At 36.3% G+C, this 23,798-nt stretch overlaps 1 protein-coding gene across 5 annotated transcripts; it reads left to right on the plus strand.

The window, feature by feature from the left end:
- The first annotated feature begins 1,035 nt into the window (after positions 1-1,035).
- Positions 1,036-23,653, plus strand: LOC8272353 (serine/threonine-protein kinase ATR). Of its 5 annotated transcripts, XR_007217155.1 has the most exons (18): positions 1,039-1,407; positions 1,524-1,668; positions 2,235-2,347; positions 2,492-2,826; positions 2,989-3,113; positions 4,776-4,920; positions 5,042-5,623; positions 5,695-5,770; positions 6,467-6,782; positions 9,787-11,043; positions 15,736-19,069; positions 19,176-19,745; positions 20,333-20,956; positions 21,206-21,400; positions 21,623-21,828; positions 22,292-22,430; positions 22,910-23,059; positions 23,196-23,653. XR_007217155.1 is itself a non-coding variant. In XM_048378659.1 (16 exons), exons 1-15 carry the CDS (start codon positions 1,194-1,196, stop codon positions 21,788-21,790), a joined length of 8,199 nt encoding a protein of 2,732 aa, XP_048234616.1. In that variant the 5' UTR covers positions 1,039-1,193; the 3' UTR covers positions 21,791-21,828; positions 21,985-22,230. The 5 variants fall into 5 exon arrangements, 2 of the variants coding, with proteins under 2 accessions (XP_048234617.1, XP_048234616.1); XR_007217154.1 differs by lacking the exon at positions 22,910-23,059; XM_048378659.1 differs by lacking the exons at positions 22,292-22,430; positions 22,910-23,059; positions 23,196-23,653 and adding an exon at positions 21,985-22,230.
- The last annotated feature ends 145 nt before the right edge of the window (positions 23,654-23,798 follow it).

Genomic DNA, 23,798 nt, shown 5'->3' on the forward strand with positions numbered 1-23,798 from the left:
TCACTCATACTCTTTGTAGGATCCTTCCACATAATCAGCTTTGTTTCAGGATTTATTCCTAGCTTTCTAGCCATTGAATCAATTTCTATCCTGGATATCTTATCTAAACTATAAAAATCCATAGCTCCTATATCCCATAGCTTAGGTTGACATCTACCATCAACTCCATAATCATGCCAATATAAATTGAAGTATTCGGAATTAGGCACTGCAAAATAAATTAAAAATATGAAACAACCACACACAAGTAGTGTTTATAAACAAACATCATCAACATTCTTTGCATTTTTAAAAAGGAATTAGGGAAAACCCTAGCCCTTGCATTGTTAACTTCCAAATAAATGCAGCATGCATTACTCAATGAAAGATGCAAAATAGCTTTCAATAACCACATAATAACTATCGGCCCGCTTGTACTTACAGTATAGTGGTGGGTCTTCGGCTTTATCCCTTACTCACCAGTCGAGTGTCATTGTTCTACAATATTGTAATGTCCAGATACGAAGAAGAAGGTCAGAGACGAGAAACGAGAGATTCAAAGATTGTTGACAACGGAGGTGGAAGTCGAGCGGTTTGCATTGATTTTTGAGGTTTGGTACCAACGATTACTTTTGGGTTAGCTTAGAGGATGAAAACAATTTCATTACAATTTCTCTCAATTTTTTAGCTCAAATTAAATGTAATTAGTTAATTGCTGACTATGATTAAGTTGTTAAGTCAGCAACAGATGTGGCAAGTGGTGTGTTATCATTCATAAATCCGGCAACCACATCAGCAAATAAGTGCCAGATTCCTCTTTAGTACTGACGGAAGATACAGAAATAATAGGAGTGGTACTAAAACGAAACAAATTGAAGGTTTGGTACCATTTGAAAAATAATATGAAGGTTTGGTACCAACGGTGCATTTAACCCTATAAGTTTACGCATCTGAGAGGTTTCTCCAAAAGTTTAGGAGGGCGATAGACTTTTTTTATCGAAATTATGGCGCCAATAGATATATTTTTATTTAAAATACTTATTAATTTGCGCAAAAAGAAATAGAATAGGGTTTGTTTGCTTCTTCTTCCGAACGCTAAGGGTGTACTTGCACCTTTTCCCTAAAGAAAATGCGAGGACAACTCTCAGTCAGTCCGACAGAATGAAACAAAAATGGTTGCGTCTATCAACTCAACATTTCGAATTTAGGAGGGAATGAAGTGTGAAAAGCCGAAAGAGAGAAAGAGTAACACTGGGAAGCCAAAAATAATGGCCACTAACCTCTCAAGCTTAATACACGAACTCCGAGAACGCATAGCCGCATCCTCTTCCACGCCACCCAACACCATCGATGATGATGCATTGGGGAACAGATTCCGTGCCGTCCTTCCTAATCTTCTTCACTCCTACGTCGTTCCCTCTTCCTCAGGTATCTTAATCCCTAATTTTTCCGTTTTGAGAGATTCGATTGAACGATTCTCTTTTTATTCTTACTAAAAAAACTTATTAGTTGCTTTATCTGTTGAAAATTTCAATTTCTTGCAGCTAGTGAGCGAGAGGTTATTGCTGTATTGAAGTTAATTTCTCATATTGCTAAAAATTTTCCTGGCGTTTTTTACCATGGGAAGGCTAGTGCTGTGCTACCGGTGATTGGTAGGATAATTCCATTCTTCGCGGAACCTGCATTTGGGTGAGTGATTTTTAACATTACTGGTTGATAATTTTTTTGATAGGGTTTACAATCAATAGTATAATAGTTGAAGTTATTGTATCTATCTTTTTTTCTCTTTTGTGATATTGAGATTCCAAGTATGGAGATATGTTTCTATATGATATTCCACGAAGCATTTTTTTACCTTGTTTGGAATGTTTAAGCATGTAAGAATTCCGTTCAATTGAATTCTATTTAGTCATTTTCTGTTGTTTGGGAACCTACTAGTTGCTAGAATTCAATTATTTCAACTTACAAAAGAGGCACGTTGAAAAAGAAATGAAATCATGTTAAAAGTGAAATGATGTTACAAGAATTCTATTCAACTGAACTCTTGCTCATGATCTGTTTGAACCAAGGCCCTAATAGTTGGAAGTGCTTACTAAAAGGGAAGTTCTGCTTTACAACATACTAAAGACACCGCCAATTTAATTTAAACTATTTCCTGAAAATTGATTAATTAATGATTTTTGTCAAATAATAAGTCTATACTTGTATTCATATAGTTCTTAGTAACTATCTATTTGAGAACTGCTATGTTTCAGCTCACGTCATGGAGTAATTTTTGAAACGGTTGGATCTCTATTATCATTGCTTCGTATTGGAGCACGAGACACGTACTGTAAATTTTTCATAGATGCCATGTTGGCTGTTGAAGGTAAGAAACACCTTTATATAATTGTCTCTTATTAGGGGAAGAAATGATCCAGTCATGCATCTGGTATGTCTCTATTATATTTTCACAATTTCATCGACGAGGTATAAACATATGTAAAGTTAACATTTCTTCTTCTGCATTCAGATCTTTTGTATGCAGCATCGCTTTCTGTTGAAGCCAAAAATATTCCAGTTTCTGCTACAGTAACTCTGAAGTGTTTCTGTAAGTCCTTTGCTGGTGTTCTCAGTGATCCTACTTGTCTAAGTGATGTTCCTGCAATCAGTAAACCCCAGGATGGTTCTGGTATCCTGATCAACATTACCAGCAAAAAGAGGTGGCAACCATTTGCAACTTGGATGATTAAGCTTATTAGCAAATGCTTAACTGAAGGAACTTTATATGTGGAGGGACTCATTAATATGTCAAATGTTTGGGCTGCCTGTTCTCTCTTGTGCTATGGAGATGCTGACTTGCATATGGTGGGCATAAACATTTTCTACAACTTGACAATATTAGCTTCTTTAATTTAGTATAACGGGCATTTGGATGTAATTATTGGAAAATATTGTTTTAATTGGTTTATTCATATTCATTGTGTGAACTTTTGTGATAGTTGTCTGACAGTTAAAATTTTGTGGAAGGCTTGTTTTGACTTTGCACGCATAATCGGATCATTGATATATGATGACATCATTCCTCATGAGAATTTAATCCAGTCAATAGCTGCAATATTAAGTAAGGACAAAGAGGGACTTCCAGTATTCAGGTATGTGTTTGGACTTACAATGAGAGATATCTTTAATGGTGCATTGAGAAAATCAACCTGGTAGAACAATGGCTGAAAGAGATTTCTTTTTTACTATTAGGTGCAATTTTTTATTAGGAAGCCAGAGAATGAATTCTTTATTAGATAGTCTCATTTATATGCTGTAGCTTCTTGATTGCTTGTCATGGTTGGTAAATTTGGCTCTTAGGTAGGTGATTCTGATAAACTGCTGTTGAACCTCTATGCCCCACATAATCAATGAACAGCCACAATTTTACATCATATGACTTTAAATCTAAGATTTTCATGTGTAACTGTAACTGCCTTCAATATGATTGTTTAGTTGCATTGTTGGTTTTTGGATTTATCTGGAAAACATATCGAATTATCTTTCAATACATCTCCAATTTTATTATCCTGCTATAATCTAAGGTTCAATCTTCTAAGTAACTCTACAAAGTCGTCAGAAAACTCAAGTGAAAATTTACAACACTTCTAATTATTTTTTTTTAAATTGTTAATCCTCGAGTTTATGTTACATTTATGGTTAGTTGCTCTACAATTTCTCTTCTTTTCAAGTCAGCACATGTTTTCTTTATATTGAGGAAATATCATTGAAAGTATTTAGATTTTAGTTCTTTAGTCAAATTCTTGCAAAAATTGTATCAAATTCAATTTTCTATTGTATTAAAGGCAACCTTCCATGGTGTCCTGCTAACATGATTGTAGTGATGGCCATGCTGTGAGATTGCGACTCTCTGCAACATAAGACTTTCTTGTGTTTTGAAGGTCCATATTTCATAAATGTTTAGTTCTTAACATTTATATTTTCTTAACCAAGCGGGATGGAGGATTATGATCCATATAGCCTACTCTAACTTCTTAAGGTTGGAGGACCCAAAAATGGTTGAGTATAAGTTTCTTATTACGAATTTTCTGGTAAATGATAAAGAGGCTAAGCCTTGGTGCACTTGTTACTTGGAGGCCACAATTTCAAACACAAAATTAGCCTACAGGTTGGGTAGATATGACCTTTTGTAAAGGCCACAATGCAGGAAGCATCATCAACTGATTCTTTTTTTTTGCTGAGAATTGATAATGACAATGATAATCTTTCAGTCTCTTTCATCCACCATAATTCTTACCTTTTTTCTCTCAAAGTACATGAAGCTGAATCAAGATGTGATAAGCCTTACAATGAAGGAAAGGATGAAAATTTTGTTCATACCTCTACAGGCGCATATGTGTCAGGAGATGCTTTTTAGGTTTTTGACTCTTTATATTCGTAACTATTCATAAGTATTAATCTCTGGAATTTTGCAGACCAAACAGTTCATCAATGTTGATTCTCTGAGGCATAGAGGAAATAATTAAGGGCTCCAGATCTTTAGAAGTCCATAACTTTCTAAGTTGTTTTTGTCACTTTCTTCCTGCAACTTCTTATGCTTCATGTGAATGATGAGCTGGTAGTTTAATCTACTACTGCTCATAAGCCACTATTTGTGGTCTATGTGGTGAAACAATTTTTTCTCTCACTGCATTTGGTGTGCGTGAACGGCTTGGTGGTTTGTTATAGAATTTTATTGGATATTACTTGCATCATGATAGCTTGCAATGAAGTCATGCAATGATGTCCTCAATAATTTTTCTCTTGCATTGCAGAAGCTTGGTGTATGATTCCTCCATTGCTGGTTGCCTTACTGCATTGCACTCTAGTTGTCCTGATGATGTTGTGAAATTAACAGCTGCTGATTTAATGAATGTTTTCCCTTGGTCAATGTGGAGAACCAAGAGCCAAGAGCTTAAGGTTGGATGCTAAACCTGTTTTAACTTAAGCAAGTTGCAGGCGTGGTAATTTTTCCAAGGCATTAGTTTTCCCAATGTCCGCTGTTAAGTTATATTCATGTTTCTTTTTTCCTTTTACTCAGATGGCTTTGTGCAGTGCATACACACGGATTGCTAGAACTTGTCCCCCTCATATTTGGAGACCTGAATCTCTGATGAATATACTTTGTTTTCCAGAACCATGCCCTTCCCTAGTCGATTGCCTTCATGTAACTCTCTTAATCCTTGGTCCTGAGAGGGTTGGAGGGGGAGTGGTGAATAAGGTTAGTGTGGCTTTACCCACATCATATTATGTATCAATTGAGCACACCAGGGTTGGAGAAAAGAGATGTATTCAGGATTTAGATACCATCAAGAACAAACGCGTACGGTTTGAAAGAAATGTTATGGTTTCTGACGCTGATATTCTGGAGGAGAGTAAGCTTACTCGTATAGTTAGTTTTGAAAGAGAAGAGGAAGAGTACGCAGACCTTATGCATGCATCTCTTCTTTCACTACTTGACATTTTGCAGTCTTCTCCTTCTGAATGTAAATCTTTAATACCAGATGTTGCATTAGCAGCTCTTAGCATGCTTTGTATTTCCTTCTGTAGATACCCAATGACCATTATGTCACTCTGCATCTTCCAGCAGATGCATTCATGGATACCATGGATATGTGAGCAGGTACTTTGATTTGTGAAATTTTTATTCATCTATCTCTTTCCCAGTAGTTGATTGAGATGCACATTTTGTAGGCAAGACGAGGTGTTTTATTCACGTTTGACATTTCCATCTACCTGGAAGGAATTCACAGTATTTTGCTTATGCAAAGTAAGATGATAACCTACTCTTTGTCATAAATAGCATTAACTTTTATCCGGAAAATACTTCTTGCCACTGATTCTCAGAAAAGCTCTACCTAAGACTATTGATGGAGACTATTGATGGTTCCTTTTCTAACATTATTTTGTTCTAATATTTAAATTTTATGCTGCTTAATGCTAAATACACCTACCATAAAATCCTTGCTGATTTCCTATTCACAAGCTTTATGATAAATGATTTCATGTTGAAAATCATTAGTGGGAGCTTTGCTTATTAGAAACATTGGATGGCTAGGGCCCTTGCTAATATCTCTCATTCTATTTGATATATTTGAGTTTCAACATGTGGAGATTGTATACTACTTCTCAATTATGTTTCTATACATATTAAGTACTTCCAGAGTAACTGTGCTGTCTTATCTTCATCTTAAGTTTCATCTCCTGTTTAATGGTATAAAGATATTTGCACTTCTAAATTCTGAAGTAGACTTTCAGTTTGTTATTTTCCTTGGCAGCCCAATGATAAGAGAAGTTTAGTTTTTGATTGTCCAGCTTCAGTTTTCTTCTCGAGCACATTGTTGAGTCGTTACACATTTCTGATTTTAAACAGTGTTCTTTAAGTAATGTATGGCTTAATAACTGGAACTTTATATCTACACTTATACTGTTATTCCATTGGGTTCATTAAGCTGTTTTTACTTAGGCACCCTTCTCATGGAGGACAAGCCTTTCAAACTTAAGGGTGATGATGTGGATCTTGTACACATGTTATTGAAGCTGCCATGGACTCATTCTCATATGGTTGGTGGGCCACATCCTCCATGGAAAGCAAAATGTAACTCTGTTCAAGTTGTATCTAAGCTTGGCCCTAGTTTCAAAACTGAAAGTGTTATGGAAGTCTTGGATTTGGGTCTTCATGATGGAGCTGAAGAAGTTAGACTTGAAACGATTGTTTCTATGCCAGTGATTGTCTTGTGGTCTGGTCTTGATGTGCTTGCACAAATGTTCAAAAGGCTAGAGTGAGTTGACTATAAAGTATTGTTCTTTTATTTTGGCTATATATATATAATTTGTTATACAATTGTTATTTTTTAAATGTAATTATCATATAGGAATTTTTAAGTGGTGCTTTGTACATACATGATCAACCCTATAAAGGACCACTTAACCAAAGAGGTGAGGCTGCCGATGGGCTAACCCAGTGTGATTGGGCCAGTTTGGGTTGCCATATTATTAGGTTGGGCGGTTTGGATTTCTAATTTTCTATTCTAATGCATGTTCAATGGGTTTAGTGAGAACAATATTTGGGTAAGACCTATTTAGATAGTTTGATTTTGGGTGATCTAGAAGCTTAAGACTTGAGATGTCTTTGGAGTCCTTTGGTATGAGGTAAGTGAAGGAAATACCACTTCTTGAGAAATAGATATTTTAGCTTTGTTTGGATTGCATGATCAAAAGAATTTTAAGTAGGAAGGAGACAACCCAACTTTCTTTACTATAAAGGAAGTAACTTACATGGGGGGTGGGCTGAGGGAGAGTAGGTTGAAGGAGGGGTAGGCTGAGGGAGGGGCTACGTAAGTAGGATTTCCTTAGTTAAGTAGAACTCAATTGACTAATATGCTCTTAAATATTTAAAAATTTGCTTCACTAATTAATATTAATAGCTAAGTATTAATTATATTTATTTTTATATCCTAATAATTTGATAAGTAAAAATTAAATTTTAAATGTGTATTAAAAACAAAATATATAAATAAATAATTACTTGTGCTTTCTAATATAATAATAAATTATTTATATTTTAAAGTCTATTTCTTATTGTTTTAATTTGTTTGAATAAAGATTATTCATTAAATTCGTTGTTGTTAGCTATTAAATATTTAAAAATCATTTGTATACTATTTGATGATATATCGGTCATATTTATTTTGGGTATTAGTATCTTTTAAGACATATAAATAACATAATAAATTTTTGTCTTGGTGTTAGAAGCTGTATTTATCTCTCATCGCCTACTTACTAGGCTGTTATAGCGTATATATGTGGGTTGGACACTCTTTTCTTTTGAGTTAGCTTTTGGAAATGAGTTCTACCCAAACCCATTTGTCATGGTATCAAAGCCAGCCTTTTATCTACAATGATAGGTTTGGATCCGCCTTGTTTGCATGTTATGCCAAGCATGAGGGAGGATGTTAGAAGTTGTATTTATCCCACATCGCCTAGTTACTAGGCTATTATGGTGTATATATGTGGATTGGGCATTCTCTTCCTTTGAACTTGCTGTTGTGAATGAGTTCTACCCAAGCCCATTCATTAATGTATTAGAGCCAGCCTTTTGTCTGCGATAATGGGTTTGGATCCAACCCATTTGTATGTCACGCCAGACGTGAGAGAGGGCATTAGAAGTTGTATTTATATCATATCACCTAGTTACTGAGCTGTTATGATGTATATATGTGGATTAAGCACCCTCTTTCTTTGAGCTAGCTTTTGGGAATGAGTTCTACTCAAGCGTATTTGTCATTTGGGAAGTCAAATTATGTACCAAACACTTTTAGTTTCTAATTCTTGGGAGATAACTTCCTTAGGAATTCAATTTCCCAGGAAATAGATTAATTACACCAAACAAAGCCTTCGACATTTTAAATAAGATCAAAGAATTGAATGCTAGAAGAGGTCATGTACCTAAGACCTAGACCTGGTAGCTTAAGTTGGTAAGGTAGCAACCACTGGGCTAATGTAGCATGTATTAAGCTGGAGAAAACATCTTTGTTTGATCATCTCTCACAATTGCAATTATTCTTTTGCATTCGTGTTTCTTTCTCTATGTGTTTAGTATTATAATTTGGGTTTAAATTTTGATTAATCATGTTTGCCCACATCACTGAATCACTCCATTTTTTCCCTTTTTTATTGACAGTATATTTATAATAGTCATTAAGACATTATCTGAAGTGTTTCAATTTGTTTCTGCTGTTTGTTATTTGTAATTTGACCGATTACTTTCAAAACTTGGAAATTCCATATTAAAAGGAAAATAAGTTGAAAGCAGTTTGATTGTGCTTTTAATTAATATGTGGTAAGATTTGTCAGTTGTAATGTGTTTGCATATTTTATTTAATAAGTATATATCCTTTTTCAAAATTATTCTTGTTCAACTGATGTTTTGATCGACTACAATGTGAATGAGAAAATTCAATTCAAGTAGGACATAGAGTGAAAGTTCCAGTCTTCAATACACTTGTTGGCGTGTTAGACTGAACTGAAGGTTCTTTCTTTTAAAAAAAAATTTGGTACAAGCAATGTCATATATTGACACCTGTTTTATGTCCACCGTCCTTTTCTAAATTCTTTTAAAATCTTAATCTCTGAAAATAAAAGGGCAGCCTATTGTTATACAACACTCTATATTATTGTTATTCAGGCTAAATCTGTCATGCTTTAGATCATTATGTTTGTGTGCAAAGGTAAAGCAACTCGTCTCTGGTGAAAGTGATTAGGATCACACAGCAAGCACAATTTCTTCATTGAGCATCATTTAATTATTTGTTATTGAGTTTGCTCTTTCCAAAATTCCTAAAATTGATAAATGGAGTGGAGTTTATAGTCCTTGTTAAGAGTAGCAGGCAGCCTAATGATAATGAAGCATTCATGCAAGTTATATGCCATATGATACGATAGGGTTTTGTTTGCTATTTCTCTGCAAGGTTCCCAATTTTTACAGAATGCTGAAAAAGTAGAAAAGTCATGTTGTCAAAGTAACTTTCTATGCAGAGTCAAGTTTCTGTTGTATCAGTTAGTAAAAAGAAACTAGTTTGATGGTTATGATTTTTCTTGTTCTCATTTTTTGGCTTGCATTGATATAACATGCTTACTTCTAAGAATCCTGGAGGCTTTGTTTTAGAAGAGAAGTAATATGCTCAAAACAAATTGTTTGAATTGATGTTGTACATCTTTTACATGTCAGTAAACTAATTAATTTAATAACTTCTTGATCGTCTGTTTTCATCTCCCAATTTGCAGATTCTTGGGAAGAGAGGTGCATGATAGAGTTAAACAGATAATTCCCTTTTCTCTTGGTTTTATGTCATGCCTATATGGATGTTGCAGTAGTGTTGATGGTTTAGAGAGAGGTGAATGCAAGTTATATTTGGATATCAATAATGTGAAACACAGTCAGACAGTAGATTACCTACTGCAAGGATTCTGGTGTTCAATATGTGAAAAAGGTGTTGTACCCAATCATGAAGTATACTCTAAAATAATACAACTTCCTGATATACCAAGTGGAGAAGTGGGTTTCAATTGTGATTTCATTCATCTCCAGTCCCTATTTTTTAAACTTCTCTATGATGGTGCTTTGGAAGAGGTTCAGGTTGGCTGTGTGAGAATTATTCATCGTATCCTTCTGCATGGTACTTCTAATATCCTAACTAAGACAAGATTTGAATGGATTAGATGTATTGAATTCTTACTACTCAATACAAAAAGGGCTGTAAGGGAAGCATTTTGCACTCAGATCAGTTTCTTCCTTAATGATTCTGTGTTGAGTTGTTTATTTTTGGACGAGGATTCGCCAAGTAAAAGTAAAGAACAAAATTTTTTGGATATACTGAAAGATTCTCTGGTGGCAGCTAAGGATTCACCAATTGTTGAGACTCTTCTTGAATCTATAGCACAAATTATGATTGCAGTTGATTTCTCCAGTGAACTTTTCTTGAGTTCACTTATCTTGTTGGTTGATCAACTAGATAATCCGCATATGACTGTGAGAATGAACTCGTCAAGGCTAATAAAGAAATCTTGCTTTTTCCATCTCAAAGGGGGCTTTGAACTAATCCTTTCAAAAGCTGTTCATATCCAAAATGAACTCTTTGACTATCTAACAATGAGTCTTGCAAGTCGACCAGTAATGGTCCAAGAGTTTGCGGAAGCCATATTTGATGTTGGGACAGATAAACTTGTTGAGAAAATGATTCCCATAGTTCTTCCAAAGCTTGTGGTCTCTCATCAGGATAAGGACAAAGCATTTCTTGCATTATTGGAGTTAGTCAAATATGTCAACAGTGATTTGGTGCCTCTTATAGTGAACTGGCTACCTAAAGTGCTTGCTTTTGCCCTCCATCGAGCAAATAGGCAGGAATTACTCTCCACTTTGCAGTTTTACCACAATCAGACTGGTTCCGACAACCAAGAAATATTTGCAGCTGCACTACCTGCGCTTTTAGACGAACTTGTATGCTTTCAAGATGGTGGTAATTTAGTTGAGATACGTCAGAGGTATAAATCTCTGGACTTGCTCTTAAACATTTCAAGTAAATTACAGACTCCTGTTTATTACTTTTTTTCTTTGTCTGCAGTCCGTAATTGCGTACTTGTTAATGTTTTTACCTATGTTGGTTTGACTGCATTTATGAACAATCTGGTCTTTTTAGAAATCTCATCTCTCTTAAATGTTGAATTTGACAAATGTGCATTTGACATCTTTTGCTGAGTTCATCTTGCAAATTATATGCCTGTTTTTGGCTACAGGATGTTATCATGCCATAATATTTTTGGATTGGCAGCCAAAGATTTTGCACATCTGATGCCTGTTAATTCACCATGCTGCCCCTCCATTGGTTCAAATTAATTCCTAGCTGATAAACAACCATTCCTTTTTTTTTTCTTTTCTTTTTTATTTTTTTATCAAAACCATATGGAGTGTAGAAATCCATGGGCCCAAAGATTAGAAATGAGAGGAGTGTGAATGGATCAATAACAATCAATTTTAATTTGGGCCTAACCATTAGTATGACTTAAGTCAAGTTAATGGGTTTGCCATTTTACATTATAAACTCTTGCATATTCTTTGATATACCCGATATGGGATAATCCTTGCATCCTTCAATACTCCCCCCTCAAGTGCAACTTGCAATTGATAATATTATATGGACCGGGCTAGCTCAAAGGCCAATATAAATCCAAGGTCTTGGACTATATAGTCCACAAATTAAACAGGTCCTAGGATAAGCCCATTCTCAGGCTTTGATACCATGTAGAAATCCATGGACCTAAAGATTAGAAATGAGAGGAGTGTGAATGGGTTAATAACGATCAATTTTAATTTGGGCTTAACCATTAGCATGACTTAAGTCAAGTTAATGGGTTTGCCCTTTTACATTATAAACTCTTGCATATTCTTTTATATACTCGATGTGGGATAATGCTCACATCCTTTAACATGGAGCAAGGAAAAGGATGAACAAGAGCTAGAGCAAGAGCACTTTCCACGAGGCAGATGGGTGATGGGTAAAAGTTTTCCCTGTCTTTTTTTTTTTTTTTTATCCCATAGATTAGCCCAACAGCCAACTATTGGTAGAAAATAGTCTCTAATATAATACCAATAGTAGGAAGAAAAGATCCAATTCCTGAAAGGGACCTATAACCTCTTTTCCATGCAACCCATTATTACCTAGGGAGTTCTTATATAGACTTAATTTATCGACATGTGTTAAGCATAAGACGACCAATTCCATTAACCGAATAGTAGCTTTTTCATTCTCATTTATCCATGGCTGTATTACTTGGTTTGAGAAGAGCTAATTCTATCACCCTCAGCTTACTCATCCCCTTAAGACGCGAACTATGAGGACTTGCTTTTGTCATTGTTTTCTAATCTTTTACCATGATTCTTAGAATAGAGCTATTAAACAAGAAATAAGGCCATAGTGAAAAAGATCTTCCCTGTTTCAGTTGCTTAGTCACTTTAATAGAGCTCCTTACTTTAGGAAGAAGGAAGATTTCAATCTAAATAGGTAAGATCTTAGAAAAAGTGTTTGACAAAGAAATAACAATGGTTACATATAAAGTACAGTACTTTTGGTCTTTAGGGTTACTTTTCCCAATAAACGTTGGTTACATTTCTTTATGTGATTTGTACCCATAGCTGGTATAACCTTTCGTGGAAAAATGGAAAAAGAAGAAATTTTACTGTATGAAATAACATAAAAAGACAAAAACCAAATAATCCAATTGAGTACAAACCATTTGATCCTCTTATTATTTTATAGAAAAGAGATATCTTATTTAACCAAAAAGGAAAAGGAATGCGAGTCCGACACTTATGGGTGATGGAGTGACCTCCTTACCCTAGCTGGGGTTCTTGTCGTTACTAAGCTTGAAGCTAAGAGCTTTAGCTAAATGGATGTAACAATTTATACTTAATTCTCGATTGCAAGCACCTTTTCTCCATTCATAGTGAGATCCGATTTGTCAAAAATTCCAATGCTTTAGCTGGAAAGGTATCCTAGAGCAAGGGTAGTTAAGTTTCTTTCTTCTTGTCGTTGTAACTTTTTTCTTGTTGATTGGATGCAACATGGTACTTGCTTTTTCAAATAAGCGAGTAAAGTGTTCAAGTTAAGCGCAATTGGTGTACCGGGAATTATGGATCATATATTGGTCAAGAGATCTTCAATACGGAATTTTCTTTTTTTTCATTGCAATCTTTCTAAGTGAGACCGTATTTCCTTATTCGTTATGATAACTTTGACATTTATGTACACAAGATGATAACTTTTTATTTATCAGTATGGACAAGTCTGTTGACTATTCTTGGAATTATGGCTTTCTTTTGACCAAGTGTAAAGTGAAGTTGCTTGCTTGTTGCTTCGCTCCCCTTATTGGATATGCATACCCTGCTACTTAAAAAGTTGCTTTATTCATTTATTTATTTACTTATACATAGTGGATTGATTTGAGTACTGCCTTCATGTGACCAATTCCATTCAAGGCTTTTCATACAAACAAACCTCTTCATCACAAGAAAGAGGATATGTTTACACGTGGTGGCTATGAGATTTGTCTCTCAATTCACTCGTGAAGAAATGACCCTCTCGCTAGGCAAAGGATTTGACTTGTTAACAGCCAAACAAGGGCATTTGATTCTTTGAATGTTATATAGGGCAATAAATAAGTCAATAGTATGAAGGCCCTTTGACTGGTTGTTCGAATTCCAATAATAGTCAAAGGCCTTAACAAGCGATTTTTTGCATCGAGGAGCTAGTGAGCTACTAGACTATAAAGGAATGTTAGTCATCCCCAACTGTCTTCCTAAGGAAGAACTTGATGTGTGAAACAAAGAAACTCCACTATAGAAATAGGGAGCTCTTGTACCAACGGATCACCATCGGCTTAGGACTTTGTTATTCAATTCAATAACTAGGAACTTCCACATGATGTTAGGATGTAAAATATTAGGATTTTCTTGGATTTGCTCATATAAATCCCTTATTTTCACTCCCGATATTCAAGTGTTAGCTCTAAATACTTTCTCCGTATAGACACAGAGAGTGGGACCTAAAGGATGGAATTGAAGCATTCTTTTACGGTGGGGACTCTTGAAAATGGATTGTTTTTTCTCCTCCAACCTTGACCATTGAAAATGATTCATTTAGTGTGGATAGAAGATAAAGAGAACTACCAGTATCTTTCTAGTCATACCAAAATTAACATTTAACTTGACAACCACTAGTGTCTTTCTTTCTCCTCTCAAGTTAAATGAACATTCTAGATTACCAAAATGAACTACTAGTGTCTTTTGCGCTCTCCGTTTTAACTTTTTGACCACCTCAGTGCAAATTCATCCTGGGCTAGGCTGTTAACTTTGCTTTGCTATATATATATTGAAGCCTACAATTGCTAAAATATTTATCATGTGCTTTTAGGCAAAGTCCTTTCTTTCCTTGGCCTTTCATTATAATAAAAATATTTTCAGTTGCTTGAAGGAAAAACAACAATTTTCTTTGCGTTCCTCTTGGTTTTGGTGGGGTGGGACCTTCTATTGCTTCAACTCTAAGATGCTGCCAAAATAGCTTGACAAGACTGTTAGAATTAGTGATAATCTTATGGGAGTAGAATAATACAATCTTAACAACTTTTTGCCCTTAGTTTCTTAAGAAAATAACTCGACTTATTTATATAGCAAGGCTATAGGATGGTGAGATGCCAACAATGGAAGGTTAGGAAGAAGAATCATGGTTCATTTTTTACTGGAATAACCTCTAACAATTCTTGTTTATAGTGGAGTCTTGAACCTTTAGTTTATAGGTTTTTCTCTGTGTTTAGTTGTGGCAAATGACATTGAAAGAGTAGTTAGATATACATTGATTTGAGTGACCATTTCTTCTTGATACATTTTGGTATCTCATTTAGATCTTGATAATAGATACATTAATTTCTTTTCCTCTTTTATTTAAAGACCTTGACTCAAGTGTTGACATTTGTGCATTAAGAGTTAGACTTCAAAGTCCTTTCCTCCTGTAGGTGTCATTTTCTTGCTTTCCATCTTCGGCTTTCGACCTTCTCGAAGAGCCTAGATTCAAGCTCATTTTGATGAAATGAAAAATAGACTTGAGAAAGAAAGATTTAAGAATTTACTTACACAATCTCGAATTTATCTTACCAATAAAAAAGCAAGGTAATTCATCCTCTATAACAAAGAGGGTATGGCTGGCCTTATCCAAAAAGCTAAAGCAAGCCATAAAGAAGTCATAAGCGTGAGAGCAGTGTGTTGTCCTTTTGTTTTGAACTTATAGCATTTAAATAACTTTAAAGTCAAATCCCTTCTCGTAATTAAAATGAAGTCTAGTGCTAGCCGATCAAGAGTGATTAAGTTAAACTTACTTGATAAGGGAAATAAAAGAATTTCTTTTTATATATCTAGTATCAACAACTTAATGCTAAGAAGAGAAAATGACCTTTTGCAGGCTAAAGATCTCTTGTAAAAACAGTAGCCCCCTTTGACGGCTTTTAATTTCTCTCTCTCCCACCTCAATGTTGAGCTTGCAAAAGGAGCTATATATTTTTAGCGGAGATATGACACTAACATTTTTTTGTTCTCTCTGATTCTTGGCTATCAATAGATAATCGGAAGGTTGTCAAATTGTCAAATTGGTAATTTTTTCCAATTATCTTAATTGTCTCTGTTTGCAGGTTATCAAGAGTGCCTGAGATGATTAAAGAAATTGCCAAAGTTCTGACAGGGGCAGAAGATCTTCCAGGCTTTTTGAGGAATCATTTTGTTGGCCTCCTTAACAGTATTGATAGAAAAATGCTTCACTCACAAGATTCATTGGTACAGAAACAAGCTTTGGAACGCATTAAGATACTGATTGAAATGATGGGCTCTCAGCTTAACACCTACGTCCCAAAACTTATGGTTCTTCTTATGCATGCTATTAATAAAGAATCACTACAAAGTGAGGGTCTTTCTCTCTTACATTTTTTCATAATGCAATTGGCAAACAAATCACCATCTAGCACTAAGCATATAATTTCTCAAGTTCTTGCTGCCCTTTTTCCCATCTTGGAAAAGTATAAAGAAAGTCCTTCCATGCATTTGAACAAAGTTGTAAAAATTTTGGAAGAGCTGGTATTAAAGAACAAAACTGTATTGAAGCAGCATATTTGTGAGTTCCCTCCATTACCTAGTATTCTTGAGCTAATGGAAGTAAATGAATTTATTCAGGAAGCACGTGGTTCAATGACTCTGAAGGATCAATTGAGAGATGTTGTTGATGGTTTGAACCATGAGAACTTGAATGTGAGGTATATGGTAGCATGTGAGTTGAACAAGTTACTAAACTTAAGGAGGGAAGATCTTACAGCTTTGATCACGGGCGAAGTTGCTGCAAACATGGACGTTTTAAGCTCTTTAATTACATCCTTATTAAGAGGATGTGCGGAAGAATCAAGGACTGTAGTGGGGCAGCGGTTGAAGTTGGTCTGTGCGGATTGTCTTGGAGCACTGGGAGCAGTTGACCCTGCCAAGGTGAAGGGGTCTTCATGCCAACGCTTTAAAATTGAATGTTCAGATGATGATCTCATCTTTGAGTTGATCCATAAACATTTGGCTAGGGCTTTTAGAGCTGCACCTGATACTGTTGTTCAAGACTCAGCTGCATTGGCAATACAGGAGCTGCTAAAAATTGCAGGCTGTGGGGCATCATTGGATGAGAATGTTGCTGCTTCTTTGTCACAACCACTGAAAGAGAAGAGTACTGAAAATAGTAGTGGGATGAATAATAGGGGTCAAAGATTGTGGGACCGGTTCTCTAACTATGTCAAGGAGATAATAGCCCCTTGCCTAACCTCTAGATTTCAGCTTCCAACTGTAGCTGATTCAACATCAGCGGGCCCAATTTACCGTCCTTCTATGTCATTTAGAAGATGGATATTTTTTTGGATAAAAAAACTGACTGCTCATGCCACTGGATCTCGTGCAAGCATATTTACTGCTTGTCGAGGCATAGTGCGTCATGATATGCAAATAGCAATATATCTGCTACCTTATTTAGTTTTAAATGCTGTTTGTCATGGTATCGAGGAAGCTCGTCTAGGAATAGCTGAAGAAATTCTATCTGTTCTTGATGCTGCTGCCTCGGAGAACACTGGTGCTGTGAGTCATGTTATCAGTGGTGGGCAAAGTGAAGTTTGCATTCAAGCTGTGTTCACTCTCTTAGATAATCTTGGGCAATGGGTGGATGACATTGAGCAAGAACTAGCTCTGTCCCAATCTTTCCAAACATTAGCTTCTAAGAAGCAAGCTTCCAGGTCCAAAGATCAAAGTTCATTTCCTAATACAGATCAGGATCAACTCCTTTCACAATGTAAATATGTTTCAGAGCTTCTGATTGTGATTCCAAAGTTAACCCTTGCTAGAGCCTCCTATAGGTGTCAAGCTTATGCGAGGTCTTTGATGTACTTCGAGTCTCATGTACGAGAAAAGTCTGGCTCCTTTAACCCTGCAGCAGAGAGAAGCGGCATGTTTGAGGATGATGATGTTTCCTTTCTGATGGAAATATACAGTTGTCTAGATGAACCTGATGGTTTATCTGGCTTGGCGTGTTTACGTAAATCATTAAGCTTACAGGATCAGCTCTTAATAAACAAAAAGGGAGGAAATTGGGCAGAGGTTTTGACTTTTTGTGAGCAGGCCTTACAGATGGAGCCTACATCAGTCCACAGGCATTCAGATGTCCTTAACTGTCTACTGAACATGTGCCACCTTCAGACCATGGTCACTCATGTGGATGGTTTAGTCTCCAGGTTTCCCCAATACAAGAAAACATGGTGTATGCAAGGTGTGCAGGCAGCATGGAGGCTTAGCAAGTGGGACTTGATGAATGAGTATCTTAGTGGAGCTGACGAAGAAGGCTTAGTATGTAGCAGCTCTGAGAGTAATGCTTGCTTTGATATGAATGTTGCAAAGATTATCCAGGCCATGATGAAAAAGGATCATTTCTCAGTTGCTGAGAAGATTGCATTGTCTAAACAAGCTCTGATTGCTCCTCTTGCTGCAGCAGGCATGGATTCCTATATGCGGGCTTACCCATTTATTGTGAAACTGCACTTGCTAAGGGAGTTGGAAGACTTCCATACTTTTCTTGGTGATGGCTCTTTCTTGGAGAAAAAGTTTCATCTTGGTGATCTGGCATTCACAAAATTGATGGATAACTGGGAAAATCGGCTCAGGTTTACACAACCTTCACTCTGGGCAAGAGAACCACTTTTAGCTTTCCGGAGATTGGTATTTGGTGCTAGTGATCTTGGTGCTCAAGTGGGAAATTGCTGGCGTCAATATGCAAAGCTCTGTCGCCTGGCTGGTCATTATGAGACAGCAAACCGAGCAATTCTAGAGGCCCAGGCTTCAGGTGCACCTAATGTTCACATGGAAAAGGCCAAACTTCTGTGGAGTACTAGAAGATCAGATGGCGCTATTGCAGAATTGCAACAAGCTCTCCTGCACATGCCAGAGAAGGCTGTAGGCTCTGCTGCAAGGACACTGATTACTTCTCTTTCGTTGGTTCCATTGAATCCCCAATCTTCACCCTGCGATGCTCAAGCTTTGAATGAAAATCAAGATATTGCAAACACTCTTCTCCTATATACCAGATGGATTCATTACACTGGACAGAAGCAGAAGGAAGATGTCATAACACTTTATTCCAGGGTGAGAGAAATGCAGCCAAAGTGGGACAAAGGGTTCTTCTATTTAGCTAAGTATTGTGATGAGGTGCTCGTTGATGCCAGGAAACGTCAGGATGACAATTCTGAACTAGGTCGCAGAGCAGTACCAAATACAGAGAAGCATTGGTGGTATCATGTACCTGATGTACTATTATTCTATGCTAAGGGGCTTCATAAAGGCCACAAGAATCTCTTTCAAGCTCTTCCAAGGTTGCTAACCTTATGGTTTGACTTTGGGAGCATTTATCTCAGATGTGGCTCATCATCAGATGAAGATATGAAGAAGGTTCATGGGAAGGTACAGTAATATATGGGATACAAAAATATAGTTAATGTTGACTACATTAAAAATCCTTTCCTCTGTCTTATTGCCAATATGATTATCTCCATTTATTCTTTTGCAGGTAATGAGTATCATGCGTGGCTGTTTGAAGGATTTGCCAACATATCAATGGTTAACAGTATTGCCTCAATTGGTATCTAGAGTGTGCCACCAGAATGAAGAAGTTGTTAAATTGGTCAGATGCATCATCACCTGTGTCCTCCGGCAATACCCACAACAAGCATTGTGGATTATGGCAGCTGTTTCAAAATCCACAGTCCCTTCAAGAAGGGAAGCAGCTGCTGCAATCATACATGATGCTAAAAAAGGGTTTAGCCAAGGAAATAATGGAAGCAATTTGTTTGTGCAGTTTGCTAGCCTAATTGATCATCTAATAAAGTTGTGCTTCCACCCAGGCCAGGCAAGGGCACGGACAATTAATATTTCAACTGAATTCAGCTCCTTAAAGAGGATGATGCCATTGGGAATTATTATGCCAATCCAACAATCACTCGCTGTTAGTTTACCGACATATAATGTCAGCCTTACTGACTCACTTACCTCTGATGTATTCTCTGCCTCAGATCTTCCAACAATTTCAGGAATTTCTGACGAGGCTGAGATTCTTTCATCTCTTCAACGACCTAAGAAAGTATGTGTTCTTATGATTTAATTCATACTCATAAGCTTGCATATGAAAATTTTGTTATTTTTTGGCCATGTTTCTATTGCCTCTTAGGTGCACTAATCTTTTACTATATGGTTTTTACCATATAATTTTGTGTCCCCAGTCTGCCCAGGAAGTTTTATAGATGGCCCTGAATCTCTATAATGTTATACTTCCGAATACTAACTTCTCGCTAAAGAGATTCCACACGATTTTGTAGATCTATTTTGTTGTGTGTCTGTTTGTTTTGCTGAATAACTGAATCTACCATTTCAGTTCTCTTGAATGTTCTCACAAATTCGTTACTCACTTCAAATGGACATGGATATCCATTCTTTTCACTGTAATTATCTGTTCAGGTTTGTTGGTTGTACAGCTTTACTTAAGCTTCAAAAGTTAGCTAGGCCTATATCCCATATTGTGTTTCTTTCTTGGCATATAACTTTTTGAGAGTAAAACAAGTTTGTAGTCGCATTTTCACATTAATTTTCTTGAGTCAGTTGTCCTCAAAGTTCATCCTGTAATATGTTGCATTTCATTTTTGTGACTTCTTATTTGCTTTATATATTCAGATCGTTCTGTTGGGCAGTGATGGTATTGAACGTCCATTTCTCTGCAAACCCAAGGATGATCTTAGGAAAGATGCTCGTATGATGGAGTTCAATGCAATGATAAACAGGTTATTATCCAAATATCCTGAAAGCAGACGAAGAAAACTCTATATCCGTACTTTTGCAGTGATTCCTTTAACAGAAGACTGCGGCATGGTGGAATGGGTGCCGCACACTCGTGGACTCCGGCATATTCTTCAAGACCTATATATAACCTGTGGGAAATTTGACAGGCAGAAAACTAATCCTCAAATTAAACGGATTTATGATCAATGCCAAGGTAAAATGCCAGAAGATGAGATGCTGAAGAACAAGATATTTCCGATGTTTCCTCCAGTTTTTCATAAATGGTTCTTGACCACTTTCTCTGAGCCAGCTGCTTGGTTTAGGGCCCGGGTTGCTTATGCACATACTACTGCTGTTTGGTCAATGGTTGGGCATATTGTGGGGCTAGGTGACCGGCATGGTGAAAACATTCTCTTTGACTCTACTACGGGTGATTGTGTTCATGTGGATTTTAGTTGCTTATTTGACAAAGGATTGCAGTTGGAGAAGCCTGAACTGGTGCCTTTTAGGCTAACACAGGTAACCCATATTTTGCATTTTTAGAGTATTCTCTGTTTCAAGTGAAAGATGAAAAAAAATACCTCTATAAATTCAAGAGATTCTTCAGAACTTTCTTGAAAATTGTTTCTAGGCTGGAATGAGATATATTCTTATTAATTACTGGCATATATACTGTATTTGTTAGTTATTCTATAGTACTGGAACATTTCTTGTTGCGTGTGGTTTTCAAACCAGATTTTTAAATTGACTGTTGCATGCATCCTGCAGAATATGATTGATGGCTTGGGTATCACTGGATATGAGGGCATCTTCATACGGGTATGCGAAATCACACTTTCAGTACTGAGGACACATAGGGAGACTCTGATGAGTGTCCTTGAAACTTTCATTCATGATCCTTTGGTGGAGTGGACAAAAATTCATAAATCCAGTGGGGTAGAAGTTCAGAACCCACATGCAAAGGTTTATCATCTTCAGTATTTTGTGCTAGTCATTTGTGTATCAAATTTATCTTTCTCTATCTGTAGGACCTATATATATAGTATTTTATCATTCAGTTGACTTGCCTCAGTGAGTCACTGAGCTAATATTTGTAGCTTGATGGTTTGGTTTCAACAGATTGGCTTGAGGTTGGAGTTTCTAACTGCTATCTAATTGTTGAAAGTGTCTTGCTGATTATTGCAGCGAGCAATTAATAATATTGAAGCCAGGCTGCAAGGAGTAGTTGTCGGTGTTGGAGCAGCACCTTCGTTACCTCTAGCTGTGGAAGGCCAAGCACGTCGCTTAATTGCTGAAGCAGTGTCGCACAAAAACCTTGGAAGGATGTATATATGGTGGATGCCATGGTTTTAGTTCTTAGAACTTGAGAATTTCCTACTGAAAAAACTTAGGTAAAATATGGTGCATCATTTTCTTTGACTTGCTTAATTAAGGCATTTCCTTGTATCTTGCCATTTCCAAAGGTCATTATGACTCTTTTGTGAAAAAACAGTTGACAAAATTTGTAGGGGAACCAATTATGATTCTACTTGTATATGTAATTATAGTTGGTCGTGATCTCTGTGTGGGGTGTCCTTGGTTATTGACCGAGCAGCTAAAGTTGAAATGAACTGCTTCTGCAACATGGAACCTCAAATAAGCTTAGCTTAGTAAGTTTTATGGTTGAGGTTCTTTTTAGATGATTACCTAAAATGGTTTGAACAATTATTCAAATAATAAGTATGAGATGGGAAAGGTTCTATAGAAAGAAATGCACATTTTGGATGTTTTGTTGATTTTTTGAATATGTGAAATAACACTTTTACTGCTATCATATTTTGACTACTTCCCTTTCTCTATCTTGTGTTTTGCTAGGGATAACTACAAATGGATCTTGCAATTTTTCATATCATTCACAGCATGTCAATATTCTGACAAGACTTTGCTGGCATGGCTTTCTGGCATTTCCATGCTTATCTCTACTTTTTCTTCAGAGGATATGGTGCTTACTCTGGTAATTGACAAATGCATAGCTTTTGTATTTGTAACATTGATTTTTCTTTTTCTCCATTATGTGCTGAATTTTGTGCTACCTAGCTAAGAACTGTTGGAGACCATTATGCATGATAAACTCACTGGTACACTGACAGTAGATTACTATTATATCTTATTCTTTGGACATTCTTTTCTTTCCGCACTAGCTTCAATAAATATATCTTAACAATAGCCATTAGGTTGCAATTAAACCTATCTGATCCGCCTTTTTTTCTTTGCGTTTATCCTTTTTCTTATGTTTCTGCGAGTGAGTAGTGCTTGGAGGATGGTAAGTAATGCAAGTTGAGTGCCTATTAGGACTGTAATGGGCACCAGCAACCTTGCAAGATATTTTACTTCTCAAAAAGTTTATTTTTTACCAGAAGGTTAAAGAAGTAGATGCATAAAATAAAAGTACCTGTAGGATTGTGCTTAAATTAGTTATTGTTTTGAGAACAGTAACAGGGTGCCACTTACCTGCAAGGCTCATGGATCCTGCTTCTGTAATATATACTGCACGGATAGTTTCTATAGTGGGTTTGACGCCCGAACCCAAAGGTGCCATCCGCATGTGTCCCAAACAAAGTGACGTCAATTTTTTTGTAATGGGTATACTTGAGAGAAAAGTTTTGAATTCATATTATAACAATTGCGTTGAAATTTTTCTCTGGGCATACTTTAGGTGCCAAGGGATTCTCTTTGCTTTAAATGACTGAGCCCTGTACTCTTTTCGGTTTTGTAATAGGCCTCGTTGCTGAAGAAGAAAGATATGATGGGTGGAGTATTTCCATGTGAAAACTGGCATGGAAGGAACACGTCATACAGTCATACTGAAGATTGGAAGTTTCTGTTTTTGATGGTCAAGCATGTAGAGAGATTAAACCTGATGAAGGTGATGGAAGAAGTATCAAGAATTTCAACCATGCATCTTGCCAGGAGCTTCAACACCTTCATCTGAAAGAATAGATCATGGATTTCAGAAGGGAACTGAGAACGCACCTTGCTGGTTCTTCCAGAGATTGTTCATTCGGTTAGGAGTACTATATATCTTTCATGTTCATATTATAGTTCCCCTCTGTACAGCACTGATCAATACAGTTGACGAACTTGTATATTCTTTTCAATGTATATCTTGAGTAGGTTAATGGTACATATGCATATTGGTGATCGCAGCATAACTATGCATTACCCTAATTTTCAGTTTGTGTACCATTGTATATTCTGTATAGGGCATCGAGATGCCCTCCTAAGCATTTTATGCCTGAACCAATTGCAACAATATGTCCATTTTAAGATACTAAAAGAAATGCCTAAATAAACTTAGTTTAGTTTTAAGAACATATGCTCA

Source organism: Ricinus communis, chromosome 8, assembly GCF_019578655.1.
Source record: "Ricinus communis isolate WT05 ecotype wild-type chromosome 8, ASM1957865v1, whole genome shotgun sequence".
Classification (NCBI taxonomy): domain Eukaryota; kingdom Viridiplantae; phylum Streptophyta; class Magnoliopsida; order Malpighiales; family Euphorbiaceae; genus Ricinus; species Ricinus communis.

Coding starts and splice junctions, on each gene's coding strand:
- LOC8272353 (XM_048378659.1), top strand. CDS start 1,194: ATGAAGTGTGAAAAGCCGAAAGAGAGAAAGAGTAACACTGGGAAGCCA. Junction 2,348..2,491: donor TGCCATGTTGGCTGTTGAAG/GTAAGAAACACC, acceptor TTCTGCATTCAG/ATCTTTTGTATGCAGCATCG. Junction 4,921..5,041: donor CCAAGAGCCAAGAGCTTAAG/GTTGGATGCTAA, acceptor CCTTTTACTCAG/ATGGCTTTGTGCAGTGCATA.